The following is a 14,483-nucleotide window of genomic DNA, read 5'->3' on the forward strand; positions in this document are numbered from 1 at the left end:
TCACAATTCAACGATGACTACGTTAGGTTGGATCGACTCTTTAACACAAACACTGCATGACATTAAAACATAATCGAAAATCACACATACAAAAGCACAACAACTCTAAGGCATGGAAGCAGAAGTTGTTTTCATTTGGAGATATTTTCCTTGTATTTAGCAACACAGAACTGACAATTAAATGGTTTTGATTAGAGCTAACAGATTGTCTCTCTTTGTTCTCTATCTTCCTTCTGAACCATACAAAAGTAAAGTGATTTTAAATATCTCGCCACTCATTGAAACAGGCACCGAATTAATGTAAACATGGTAAAAATAATTGTTTGGATGCCCTAATATGATGAATGCTAGCATGATCCGAACAGAGACAATTTTCCGGTGTAATAAATTAATCAAAATACATCTCCTATTACGTCAATCTGTCGACTCCATGCTGAGAGGTTCTGCGTGTATCCAGTTGCTATGGTTACCTTTTGAAAGCTAGCAATATATCTCTTTTTGCACCACTTTGTTGTGTCCACAATGGCACTATAACAATGAAAGAAAAAAGATCGTCTTTATAACATTTCTACGATTCGGAGTTAAAGTTGTTTAGAATTATCGAATGTGCGCATGCGTCGAGAAGTGCTAGTCAATTATTTTTCTCATGCGTTTTGGGATCATTTATTTATGTTTCCATGTTCCTTTGAACCAGAGAGCTGTCTCGGTGCTTCATTTTCATTCGAGTAAATATATTTCTTTTAATTTTCTAAATTTCTAAACTTTAACCATAGATCTCAATCAAAACAAAATAATAGCACTGCAGCTCATCGCGAGCACCAGGTAACTTCCGGCTGAAATTTTGCTTCAAATTTTCTGAACCAAATAGTAAAATTATTTTCTCGCCCTATTTTAATGGTCATATTATTCCTGTAATTTGAAGCATACATCACATGCATGTCAAGTATACACACTCTTTTGTTGTGTGCGTAATCGCGTCCATTACTTCGTAAATTATATAGCACAAATCAAAACATCCTCGACCCCCCCCCCTTTTTTTTTTGAAACATCCTCACAACACTACTCAACCAGCTGGTACATACGGTCAAAATTAGATCCATATTTAATGTACATTTGTAAATTTTTTAGAAAGAAAATATGTACGTTTGATTAGGATTTTTAACGTAGCTTTAACAAACTTTCAGCCATATCGCTACGATGTCTGCAGTGTGGCCGTTTATTGTGATGTCTAGCACTGGGGCATCATGACTCAGACATGTAGCATCATGTCCCACCCAGTCACTTTATCCTCACACCATCCCGACCAATCCTAACACTAGCCTCTTAATGCTGAGCGCCTAGCTACGCAGCTGTTATTACCATTTTTGACAATATTTGGCATGATTCGGTCGGGGTTCGAACCAACGACCTCCCGCTTCCGAGGCGGATGATTTAACCACTAGGCCACCGGAGTGGTCAAGCTGTTGAAACTAAAGTCTTCTCTAACACTAGTATTAGACTTATATAAATTAACTTGTCTTGGCTTCAGCAATCTAATGCAGCAAGTACTCAGAAATCCAAAGTGGTCTTGTGGTTGTTGTAAAAATGTTAAATTAGATTTTGTAAAGGGGCTTACGATGTGACTAATGTAAAACATAGTTCCACATTGGTTGTCAGGAGTCTTTAACAAGCTGGCAACATCAAGTAAACTAAATCACCTTGTACGTGATGAAATTAGAAAACCCTGGAATCAGAACTGGCACCGGAGCTATGCTGAACAATTCCATTTCACCTTGTTGACTGTTTCGCACATAAAGATTACACTGATCATGATCGCATAACAAATTCAAAAGGGACAAAACTCAGGCATAGTTTAATATATATTACGAACAACGTTATTTCCAAAGAAATACCAGAGTAGATAACTAATTGGTCGATTCTATAAATACATCCAAATGAAGATACTTTCTTAGAAGAGCTCGAACCATTCCCCAGCCTGCTAACAAAAACTAAAAATGTAACCATCATTTTTGTTGGTGAATTGACTCTTGGCTTCAGTGAATGAATAGTACTTGCATGGTATTTCTGGAACACCATCATCGCCACTTACTTCATACAATAAATGATCACTCCTTGTCTCAAATTTTAAACAAAACAACCAGAGAAGATATAATCCAAGATTGATCGTCACCAACAAGCCTTCTAAATAATTATGACACTCCCACCTGTTAAGGAAGAAGGTCGCCATGTCGTTTACGTAGAATCTGATATAAAATGTACTCGAAGTAAACATGTCCAACGGAATTGTTAGTACAAAAAAGAAACCGTGATGCCGTCAGACAAAATATTCAACTCACAAAATATACACTTTGACCTTCAGGTATGTTTTAAAACCAATTTACCAAACTAAGTTAAAAAGGAAAGAGACAATTTTCGGTGGATGAACTTAGACCATAACAGGAAATTACGGAAAGCCCCAAAACTTTGCATAAAAAAATCAGAACATTAGTTAATGATACTAAATTTAGATTCCAACTACCAAATAAGCAAGAGGAGAATACAGGAACTATACAAAAATACGAGTTTTGGATCTACCAGTGAATAAACCCGACAGGACCTGTCCAGCATTAATCTCACAGAAAGAAATATTGTAAATTACAGACTTGTTTCTCTCTCATAATCACTGAATGTTTAGAACATAATAGATGTAATAGCCTTCTGAACAACGCACGTTTAGGGCATCAATATCATGAATAAATTAATTAATTAATTCGCCCAAGATAACAACTTCAATATCCTGACTAAAAACATTAGCACAGACTTTATTCACAATAGCAGCCAAACAGAACAATTTCAATATACAGAGTGGCAACATAATCATGGACTTCACAAAAGTATTTAGTAAAGCATTTAGTAAAAGGCGACTACATAAACTCAGGTAATGTGATATTCATAAGATTATTTTAAATTAGATTTCCACCTTAAACAGCATAATTTTTATATATTGCGAAAAGGTACTACTACATTAGTTTTGTCAATGATATTTTAACATCCTTGAACTGACCAACTCTTGAAAAGCGTGGACTTGGCGTTAGCTTTATATCGTTGTTGCTATAAATGCCCATCAGAGGACATGACCCTTAAAAAGACTCTAGAAATAGTCCCACTCTTTCCTTTTGTACTATTAACATAGCAAATGCTGTATTGTTTCTGTCCTCAGTCTCTACTTCAGTGGAAACATCTTGTAAGCTGTCACTGCTGACACATCTTTAAAGGTGCTTCAAAATACCTTCAAACTCAAATTTGCTGATTATTTAAACTGTAAATAGTTTTTACAGTTGTAAATTTGCTTTTTATTCTAATACGAACGAAGACCAGCACACTCTCTAACTCGTACACAGCAAATAATAGTAAGTTATGATTGCTTTCTGGAAAAAAAGGCAAAACAAGTTAATTATTTCATTTCGATTCCAACGTAACACAATGCATGTGTTAGAGATCGACTCGGCACCGTGAGAAAAACTTCGGTATCTGCAAATTAGTAAAATTATTCTGTTAATAAATGGACCAATTCATAATCATTTAGTCTTAATTTAATTTCCGTCCAAATGTGAAGTATTTAAAAAAAATTCAGTGTTGTGACGAAATTCTGTAATCTTCACGAGGCTGGTAACCTATTTTATAGACTGAACGCGATGCAGGAGTTGTAATAATAAGAGCACAGTCCATGGAAAGGACCTAAAAATCATTGAAAACAAGTTAAAATTCCTTACCGAATATATTCGCTTATAAGTCGAGTCAAACTGACAAAAACATAAAACAAAATCTGCTGTTTCATAATGTTCCAGCATATCATGGTCTACGTTGTTTGCTCTTCTGATCGCTCCCAACAAACTGTACAGACCCAGGTCTTATGCAAAAGGCAGATCTGGATGTGTACATCTTGCAAGTTGACTTGAGTATGTATGTATGTATGTATGTATGTATGTATGTATGTATGTATGTATGTATGTATGTATGCATGCATGCATGCATGCATGCATGCATGCATGCATGTATGTATGTATGTATGTATGTATGTATGTATGTATATATGTATTGTTATGTATATTTGATTTAATTTATATTTGATTTAATTTAATTGTTTGTAAGTTCGAATATCCTTTTAATTTCATTATATGTCAAAATAATGTAATTTTGTCCAATAGGAATTTGATATTTTCCAGAAAATTAGTTTGACCTGATCCTCTTTTAACTACTCATTCTCTATATTCTAGTCAGGGTGACAAACGACAATTACTTGTCGTCGAACAGGAAAAAGATCATGAGATCTCCTGTTTGTTTCAAAAGGTCATTTAGTGAAACTGAAGCTACTAAAGTTCCTATCTGTTATTTCATTAAAAATGGAATTCTTATGAGAAAATTGAGATCTCCCGAGGAACCTGCTTGTGATGAGTGGTCAGTGTAAATTAAATTGTAGTTATAAAACCTTAGAGACAGGAAATACTTAGACTGGCCCATTAAACTCCGTTGAATGGTCATTTAGGGATTAATACGACTTATCACAAGATCTTGACTCACTTCTACTGGCCATAAATCAAAAGTGATGTTTGTCAATGCTGTAGATCTTGTCATACTTTCCAAATGGTAGAAAAACCCAATCAGAAAATACAAAAGGCACATCTACAACCTATTCCTGCCTCTGGCAAACCATTTAGTAGAATCATGGCAGATCGTGTTTGTCTCTTACCTAAGACCAAGTCAGGTAACCAATACATGTTGACCATTATGTGTACGACAACAAGGTTTCAAGAGGCAATTCCTTTGAGGAATATCTAGTCTAAAACAATAGTAAAAGCTTTTATTATTATTTTAAAAAAACCAAAAAAACAACAACTCAATTTAGCCTTCCCAAATTTGTCCAGTCTGATTAAGGCTCACATTTCATGTCTGGAATTTTCCAGCAAGTTATGTACGAATTAGGCATCCAACAATATAAATCTTCTGCCTATCACCCTGAGACCCATGAAGAATTAGAAAGATTTAATCAGACTTTGAAATATATTATTCGATCATATTGTTTTGATGCGGGTAAAGATTGGGATAAAGGCATTCGTTTATTATTGTTTACTGTTAGGGAATCAGTTAAAGAATCTCTAGGCTTCAGTCTCTTTGAAATGGTTTTTCGACACACTGTGCGTGGACCATTGAAGTTGTTGAAAGAGAAACGTCTTTCTTATGAAGATATTGAAATTAATCTTCTTGATTATGTTTCCAATTTTAAGTATAAGATGTCAAATGCTTGTAATGTCGCAAGCTCAAATCTGCACTCTACTCAACCATAAATGAAGTTAAGATACGATAAAAACTCGAAGGAAATGAGTTTTCAACCTGGTGATAAAGTCTTGGCTCTCTTGCCAATACCACAATATCCTCGTCTGACCAAGTAGTATGGTCCCTATACAGTTGACGTTGAAAGAAAATGATTTAAATTAGATCATAAATACTCAGGAGGGCGAAACCAAAAACAACTTTGCCACATAAACATGCTAAAGGAGTATTTTGAAAGAAATAGCCAGTCAGTGAAGACTTAAGTGAATGAATATCATCCGGTTCTGCCGATATTGGAGTGACAAATCTTTGAAATTCAGAAAATATGACAGATCTGGACCAGAAACTTTCATATTTGCAAGAGCAAGAAAGAAATTAACTGAAACAGTTAATATATGAATATGAGCACTTATTTCCAGATGTTACTGTTCTGGATTTGTGCAGCTTGCAAGTCGACTTGAATATGTATGTATGTATGTATGTATGTATGTATGTATGTATGTATGTATGTATGTATGTATGTATGTATGTATGTATGTATGTGTGTGTGTATGTGTGTGTGTCTGTCTGTCTGTCTGTCTGTCTGTATGTATGTATGTATGTATGTATGTATGTATGTATGTATGTATGTATGTATGTATATATGTATGTATGTATAGGCGAATGATCATTATTTGCAAGATATAACCGATTTATCGTGCCCAAAATATAAAAGGCTAATAACAGATGTTTCCCAAAAAGGTTTTGTGAACCACCAGTTTTCAGTCTGTTCCAAGGTATGCATCCAAATATTATTTGTAACTCGTACGTTTTACAAATATTTGAAAGAGGGTGTACGAGTCTTGCTAAGTTTACAAAAATACAGATTCATACAGACATAATATCTGGGCAGAAAACATTCGAAAAGGGATAGCAGTGCTCAAGGGATATCATGGTTTCCCATTTTCATGTCATTTTTCTCCACATCTTGCAGACCCCTCAGCTGGAATTTTACTATATATATATATATATATATATATATATATATATATATATATATATATATATATATATATATATATATATATATATATATATAAATATAAAATTCATTGTTTTTACCGTTAATTATAACAATAGCATATCGACATGATATTCCATTCATACACATGTATAAAATTACTAAATTATAAGCACGTAAAAACAAATACATAGTTCTACGGAAGGGCAAGTAGACATGTGATGGCCATGTAAATAATATGAAATAGACACGTGACGGCCAGTTAGATAATAAGAGATAGATACGTGACGGCCATGTAAATAATATCAAATCTCTATTTAGAAGGATGCCTTCTTCTATAGAAATAGTGAAATGTTTACTTTAATTTTTTCCCATGGTCTAACTTTTTTAAACTTTCAATATTTTTATCCTTTGATAATCCTGAATACATATTTCTTCAACATTAAAATCTATTGCCCTTCCTGTATTATTTCAGTCATGCAAACATAACATAATGGAAGCATAGACGAAGCACTAATGAACGTTTCAATAGTCTTGACAGAGTATGCCTCCATTTGGTTACCTTAGGATATGTCGGTACATCACGTTTTAAGCTAATCTTCCTCTCATCGCTCAAGGAACTATAAAAACGATCAATGACGTTACCTTGGTTACCGTATAACATTGGCCTGATTGGATAAGGGAGCATGCGCAAAAAGAAACAAAAGAAATACGGGAAATACTAAAGTGCATAATGAAAATAAAAATCATAGATATCTATATATAGACAAATGAAACTAATCCAAACTATGTAGAGGTGGTGGGATACGAAAATATTTTAAAAACATTTTTCCGGAAGTTCTGCTAACGATAATTGGTAAGTACAAAGAAAAATACAATCAATCAAGTTCACGGTCTGATGGAGAAAGAAAACCTGACAAATGGGGAAAAAGAATAAGAGTTTATAAAGCAAATAATGCATGCAAAATTTGCATTTGATCATATACCTGTATAATTTATGTGCTTTTATTGTATACTGTATCCTGCCCTGAACGAGGAACATAACTGTCAGCATGTTTTTAGACTTTGTGCCGTTAGATTTAGCCAATTACATGATATTTAGAAACAGAAGACCATTATCTTGGAGGAAATGACTTCCTTTTTGCAATCACGTTTAGCTGACGGTGCAAATTTTATTTTGGATCAGTCAGGCGGCATTAGCGTCCGATTAAGTATCGACTCCATCAAATTGTGAACATTTTCGTATATGTCAGAATATTGGATAAACGTGTCACGAAATACCAGACCAGTTCTGAGTATACTTCGCTACTTTGCAATCACTGCACCATAGTGGATGAACATCCCCCAAATTCACAATGTCAACCTCGTACAGAATCAAATTGAAAACGTAACTGGAAACATGTATGTAGTCAAGCACTTACAATTTTGTTCACAAACCGATCTGGGTCTTCGCGATTTGTTATCAGTCACTATACCGAACATACGTGGTGTGAATGTGAACTATGCTTTGGCATATCAGGACCTTTGTTGTTTTAAGTTTGACTAGATTTATAAGCGATTACATACGGTAGTTTATACAGTTGTTCTTATCGTGGTCTTGTTTCAATGGTTTCATTGTATAGTCGTTAGCCCTCGGTCAGTGTTCTATTTTGCAGTGGCTGAAACAAACGTGAATAGGAAACACTGACCTTTCAACACGACGTCATTGGCTTGACAACTGACATATTTTACTATGGAAATGCATGGAGTGTATACTAATTAACTACATTCTTAACATACAGGGTAAAATATTAGAGACCATGCCCTACAGACAAAACTGAAAAAGAGGTTTATGTAGTAATGTGCGTTCTAATTTTCTCTAAATCCACCTTGTTTAACATAACACATCTGGTAAACCGTTATTAAAACCAGCTGTCAATTTATCTTCTCACATGTCAATTTATCATGAACGAGGATTGAAATGTTTTGCTAATGGTCTTTTTGGTGACAGTCATCGGGTATAGGAGCAAGTATCTCAGACATATTTAACACGGTGTCATGTACATTTGATACCGTGCAGCACTAATGCATTGTCTTTCATCTACATCCTGATTTGTATGTTTCTCTTGAAATTTCAAATTACTGTAACAACAGGTGTTCGTTAACTTTTGAAGTTGACTTTTTTTTGTGGGTTTTATGGTATTAAAAAAGCTGGAACTCTAATTAAAAAATGAAACCGATAAATCTCATTTATGGATTAAATTAAATTTGTTTTTCTTCAATAAACACTGTTTTCGCCATACAAGGCTGGAGTAGTGTACAATAGTTTATAATGTTTAAAAAAATCGAGAAAAATTTAATTAAGCATAAAATACCTTAATCTTAAAAGCAGCAATATAGAAAACAAAAGAAATAATCGTACCTATATATACATTAGCAACTTCCAATGCCTTCATTATTATCGTTGACTGAAACGAAGTCTTAGGCATCTCAAAGGATATGTTCTTCTGGTTGCTTGGCATCTAAGTGAGATCACGGTAGCTAATACGGTCTGAAGTAGATTATCTGGATTCTGCGAAATCTACGGATTTTGATCGGTCTGATAAATTGTAGTATAAAGAATAAACTGATTTCAATCTCATACGGTTGAGTTTAAAGCCACCGACATAGGTGTACTAATAATCGACGTTTTACAGACTACTAATCAGGTAAGGTGGCGATCTAGTTTCGTATTTTGCATAGGGAGGGTTAGGATTTTAAAGAAAAAAATTCCCCGGCTTTTCTCACTGGTTATACTGGCTATTTGAAAACGATCTTGTATATCTTAGGTATAATTCAAAGTACCTTTAATTCCCTTTATTTTGATGTATGATTAATGGGTGTAATATAGGTTATAGAGTATACAGCTTAGCCTTACTCCAGATGTGCACCTTTCAAAAAAGTTGTTGTTGTTGTTGTAGGGTTTAACGCCATTTTTCAGCACGCGATAGGCTATACATGGCGGCCAGTATTAATGGTGGAGGAAGAAACCGGGAAATCCCCGGAAAGAACCACCGACCCTCGAGAAGCTACTGGCAAGCTTTCTCACATATCCACATTGGCCGAATCCGAGACTCGAACCCACGCAGACAGAGGTGAGATGGCAGTGATCCGTAACGGTGAGCGCTTTAGACCACTCGGCCAGTCAGGGCCCCTTCAAAAAAGTACTAGCTCTAGTTGGTCATTTTCACTTCCTGAACTTCAGAGCTAAATTGTATAAAAAAGAGCCGATAACTTGTTTTACATTTTATATAGGGGCCCCGAGTGGCCGAGTGGTCTAAAGCGCTCTCCGTCACGGATCACTGCCCTCTCACCTCTGTTTGCGTGGGTTCGAGTCTCGGGCTCGGCCAATGTGGATATGTGAGAAAGCTTGCCAGTAGCTTCTCGTGGGTCGGTGGTTCTTTCCGGGGTTTTCCCGGGTTCTTCCTCCACCATTAATACTGGCCACCATGTATAGCCTATCTTGTGCTGAAAAATGACGTTAAACCCTATAACAACAACAACAACAACATTTTATATATTTGGTAATTCATTCATTGCCCTTTCAGAAGCTGGTATTGTCTAGTCTGGCAAAATTAATTTCCCTGTTTTAAAAGCTGCTATGGATAGTGTACTTTAGACAAATTCAGGCTAATTTATTTTTTTTAGCACAAGGGGGCATTCATTTTAGTTAGTAGTGTGTTTAAATCATGTACAATTTCCAAAAGTACAATATCCATTGTGCAAGTTTTAAATGCAAACAGCTTCACCTTACATACACCATTCTCTCAAAAGTAATAGTAACTGGTGAGCGCCCCCTTACCAAGTCTAGCTTTGTTGCAGATCGTTCTTTATTAAATCGTCATAATGAGGGAGTAAACAAAGTGACTTTGTATACTGCAGATAATATTAAAGTAATGAGACGAGATAAAATAATTATCATTTATTCTTCCTGACTCTGTATTTACATCCATCAATCAATCCATTTACCATATATAGTCTTGTTTATGTTTTAATGATAAAGAGAGTGATCAGCAATTAAATAACTAGCAATTAATGAATACAAAGGCGCAACAAAGATAACTGGATATCGATATGGCACCTACAGTCTGTCTCCCTGGTTTGGCAAGCATTGTAAAATATTATTCCTGGTTGCTTGGTTACCAAATTATCAAGGTACTGATACCAAAATTGCTTTAAAATATCCTTCTGATTACAAATTTCCAAGTTATACTGAACTCTAGCTTGTATATAAAACTTTAATCATTGCGTTAGTATTAAAATGCTCGCTTATGTCTAGTTTGGTTTTGTAAGGGTGGGTTTTAAATTGTTTGTCTTTAATACACAATGTACGTTTCGTGGGACAGGAACCTACCCCGTCAAGTCAAAGTACAAAGTATAACATGTACAATATCACAATATCAGGTTTGTTAATTATGGCCGCAAGCTAAGAAACTATAAATGTTCGTGCAAGACAACTTTTCCGTGCGAATTTGAAATGGACAGATATTACCGTGTCTCCACAGTGTTAATGACAAAATGCATATTGTTCACAATCATTTTGCATCCATATCGCACATAAATGTATGTGTTCACCACAAAACGCCTAATTAAATATAAGAAGGCTGCTGTAGAGAATTTATGTTGCACACGTCCTTTAACTAACGATAAAAAATAATGAATGCTGCTGTCAGTTACAATAATAACCACCAAAAATGGAGTGATCGCGTAATTATGTTATTTTGTGACATTTCAGACTTCAATAATATAGAATAAACTTTTAATAGTGTCGATTGCAAAATTCCAGATGATGACAAGATTGACAGCCGCTAAGACCGCTGACAACCATAAAGGGGGGTAAGTCTGATATAAAAAGGTATTCATTATTGACTTAACTTAAACGGAGGATATTTTGTCTCATTAAATTTGTTGTCTATTTAAAAACGATGTTTATGTAAAAATGTTAGAATCAATAATGAAAACTCACCTCATTCGATTAAAATCGACAAACTTCTTTTGTGCTGTCCAGATTTGGTCCTTTATATCAGAAATGTCTCTCTTGCACTTTTCAATTTCCACTGATTTTAATCCTTCCACTGAAAAAGGAGAGAAATCATGACAGATGTAAATCATTAGAAAGTTTTCTTTTCTTTCACTGGAACAATGGTTTTATATAACCAAGAATCTCATTGGAATTACAGATAAACAGCAGAAGAATACGTTGCAGCGTGTTTATTTTACTTTATTATGTTTTATCGATGTTTTATTTATTAGCAATCTGTCACCATTCAATTTGGTAGATCACGAATATAAAGTGTCCAAACTTCGTCTTGTAAATTCACTAGTCAGACGTGTTATAAATGCAAATGTATCCAGTATGATTGCGTGCCAAACTTGTTGGAATACAAACTGAACACATTCTCTTCGGATGGTTTTAATTCACCATTTTGTAACTCTCCATTCCAATGCCTTGGACAAGTTTACGTGTGCATTAGCGAAAAATGTAATGCCATGTGTAATTTGTAAAATCGTTACACACTATGTCACTGTGTTTATAATATACGATACTCCTTTGTCATCTTATGAATGAAAAAGACAAGCTTGCATTTTTCTTCAAATTCAAGAACACCGTCCGTTTTAAAGTTTTCAGTAAGAATCAACATTTCTCCATGCAATCTTTGTAGAATCTAAACTCGCACCCTAACCAATTTCAACACTTACTCTTCTGTCCTTTCACAGTTTAATTGTGAATAAGGAGCAAAGAAAATGCACAAGACGTGTTCATTAGGTGGTATTCGAGTCACGCTACGACTAGCAAACTGGCGACAGGCGTTTAAAGGTGACCTGTTTGCGTCAGGTGTGCCAAGCCAAGGGAAAACTGACTGCATCTTTTGTCACAGAGACGAGGCGCAAAGGGGGTAAATATAACATTTGCACTGAAAATATATTACCACATTATACATTTATCTGCATTACTAATGCAGGCATCTAAGCAGGACAAGGTATCAAAAGTACATTCCAGCCCGAACTTCTTTGATGCTGAATGAATACATAACATTAAACCAATTCCAGCTAGACTGAGATGTCAAATTTTATGAAAGCAGTTGATCCATGTAACAAATTTTCACATCATTTTAACACTTTTTTGTTCTCAGAAGATTTTCATCAGGGCAATTAGCAAATATTGTGGAATGCTCAACGTATTGTCGAAAATATCTGTTCTGGTGATTTTGCGACAAAAGTCATTTGTGTTTACACCTAAAATCTTTCATTGGATAAGGCTGTTGATTTCAAAGAAAAACATTGCCGGGTTTTATTTGAAGCAAATACATAATTAAAAATTGATACCGATAACAAAATACAGAGAAGAAAGTGAATATGATAATATGCTAAGTTTCAATTCTTTCTTGAACCACAAATTTTTGCCGATGGTTGAAATGTTTCCTTGTGTTTGTTGTGCTTCTAGTAAATCAACTTAATGTACATTTTAATGTCCATTAATACTTTTTGAAAATCTTGTAATCGTCTTTTCAAATAAGAATGTTGTATGCCATCATTGCTGATCTTCTTTGCCAATTTGGATAGCAAGGTGATACTTTCATGCTTTCATTGAAAGGTTCTGTTCATTCTAGTATGAGTCAATGCCATGAAAGAAGTAGAAGAAAAACTATCTCCACCCTGCCGTAATTACCTTCTAGTCTTCTCTCTAGGGCACTCAGTCGACTGTTAATCTCTAGCTTCATCTCTTCCACCTTAAAAACCCTGTCAAAGACATCACTACATTCGATATAAGTATTTTCATTATTGTTTCTCCTAATCAATTTCCCTCTAGTCGGACCCGAAACGAGGGCGGGTTTAAAGGTCACGTTAAAGATTAAATTGCATGTATGTCGGCATGCATTGGTACTGAATATTGACGCATGCATTATACGCATAATAACATTAAAATCCTTTGTACGTTCTGGCTTTGTTGGCAGAAAGTCATGTATACCCTAATCTATAAAGCGTCGAGTCTTTCTAGAAATCTTTCACTTCACTATCGTTTCGTGCTACACTTAAGGTAAAACATTTTATTCTATTTTGGAATTTTAGAATGATATAAATCAAACAAAAGTCGTTTTTGTGAACTCTTCATAAACAATGTTATATGCCTTCAGCTGTAATTAATAAACTATTTTCAGGAAGCATTGCAATAAAACTGACAACTAAAGAATCAGCTCACTAGTCTAAAGAGAACACACAGGAGCAGCGATGGCCTATTAGGGAGCTCACCGGAAAGAGTTTCTAAACCTACAGTAGGCTCAGCCGGGTTGGCTAACTTGGTGTGGTCCGTGCCAAGTACATTACTTTACTTTAATCCAGTTATTTCGACACCTCGTAATTTCTGAAACGTTGATAGCATTCACAGATACAGACACATAGACCAGTGATATTATTTTATTTCTACTTCCAACAGGGTATTTTTTCATGATTTACTTATATTCTTTTGGACACAGAGATGATTTTCTTCGTTGATACAATGTATTATCAGAGTCATACGTAAGTGGGAAATGAATCAAGGGACAAGGTGTACTTATATAATTTACAGAAAATCTCTCTTTAAATTAAAGTGAACTCTATTCCTATGATAAATTGCCACAAGTATGCAGAATCATTTTCACAAATAAGAATCAATCTGCGATTTAATATTACTTCGATACAAAACTCTATGGAATGAATACATTCTGAGAAAAATAAAAGAACCGGACAGAGCAAATCATCATTTCGTACTTACTTGCTGAATTGATCCGCCACTTGATTGATCACCTGAGTAAACGTGGCAGCATCTTCTAAAATAAAAAGAACAAATAACTTTGTTTTAGGTACGAAAAAATGTACCCCCATCCCATCCCAAAATAAATAAATAAATAATAAGGCAGTACACACGAACAACTAACATACAGCCTCATAAATAATTATTTTCATTGCAGTATTTACAACGTTCAAACAACGCCTGGCACTGCATGCGTCTTCACAAAGCATGTAATTGTATTCTTTTTTTCTGTGGACTTAATGTAAGCGTGTGGATTGAGTGGATTGAGAGAAAAACGAAGAGATGAACATGCATTGAGACAGAAATCTAGATCGTACATATCTGGGTAGTAATGAGAGAGAGAGAGAGAGAGAGAGAGAGAGA

The 14,483-nt window shown here is 34.9% G+C and overlaps 1 protein-coding gene across 5 annotated transcripts in view; it reads right to left on the reverse strand.

Annotated features, from left to right (window-relative positions):
• LOC149794359 (high affinity cGMP-specific 3',5'-cyclic phosphodiesterase 9A-like) overlaps positions 1 to 14,483 on the reverse strand; it is a 61,148-nt gene that overhangs the window by 25,754 nt on the left and 20,911 nt on the right. Inside the window, exons 5-8 of one of the 5 annotated variants that reach the window (XM_089968524.1) lie at positions 14,082 to 14,136; positions 12,999 to 13,069; positions 11,295 to 11,403; positions 414 to 528 (exon numbers count right to left, since the gene is read on the reverse strand). In XM_089968524.1, coding sequence (XP_089824650.1) covers positions 414 to 528; positions 11,295 to 11,403; positions 12,999 to 13,069; positions 14,082 to 14,136 — 350 coding nt within the window. Of the gene's footprint in view, positions 1 to 413; positions 529 to 6,872; positions 6,931 to 11,294; positions 11,404 to 12,998; positions 13,085 to 14,081; positions 14,137 to 14,483 lie in introns of all 5 variants that reach the window. The other 4 variants (XM_089968528.1, XM_089968523.1, XM_089968526.1 and 1 more) reach the window with 4 other exon arrangements.

This window comes from Sinohyriopsis cumingii, chromosome 8, assembly GCF_028554795.1.
Source record: "Sinohyriopsis cumingii isolate HCF-2022 chromosome 8, ASM2855479v2, whole genome shotgun sequence".
NCBI lineage: Eukaryota > Metazoa > Mollusca > Bivalvia > Unionida > Unionidae > Sinohyriopsis > Sinohyriopsis cumingii.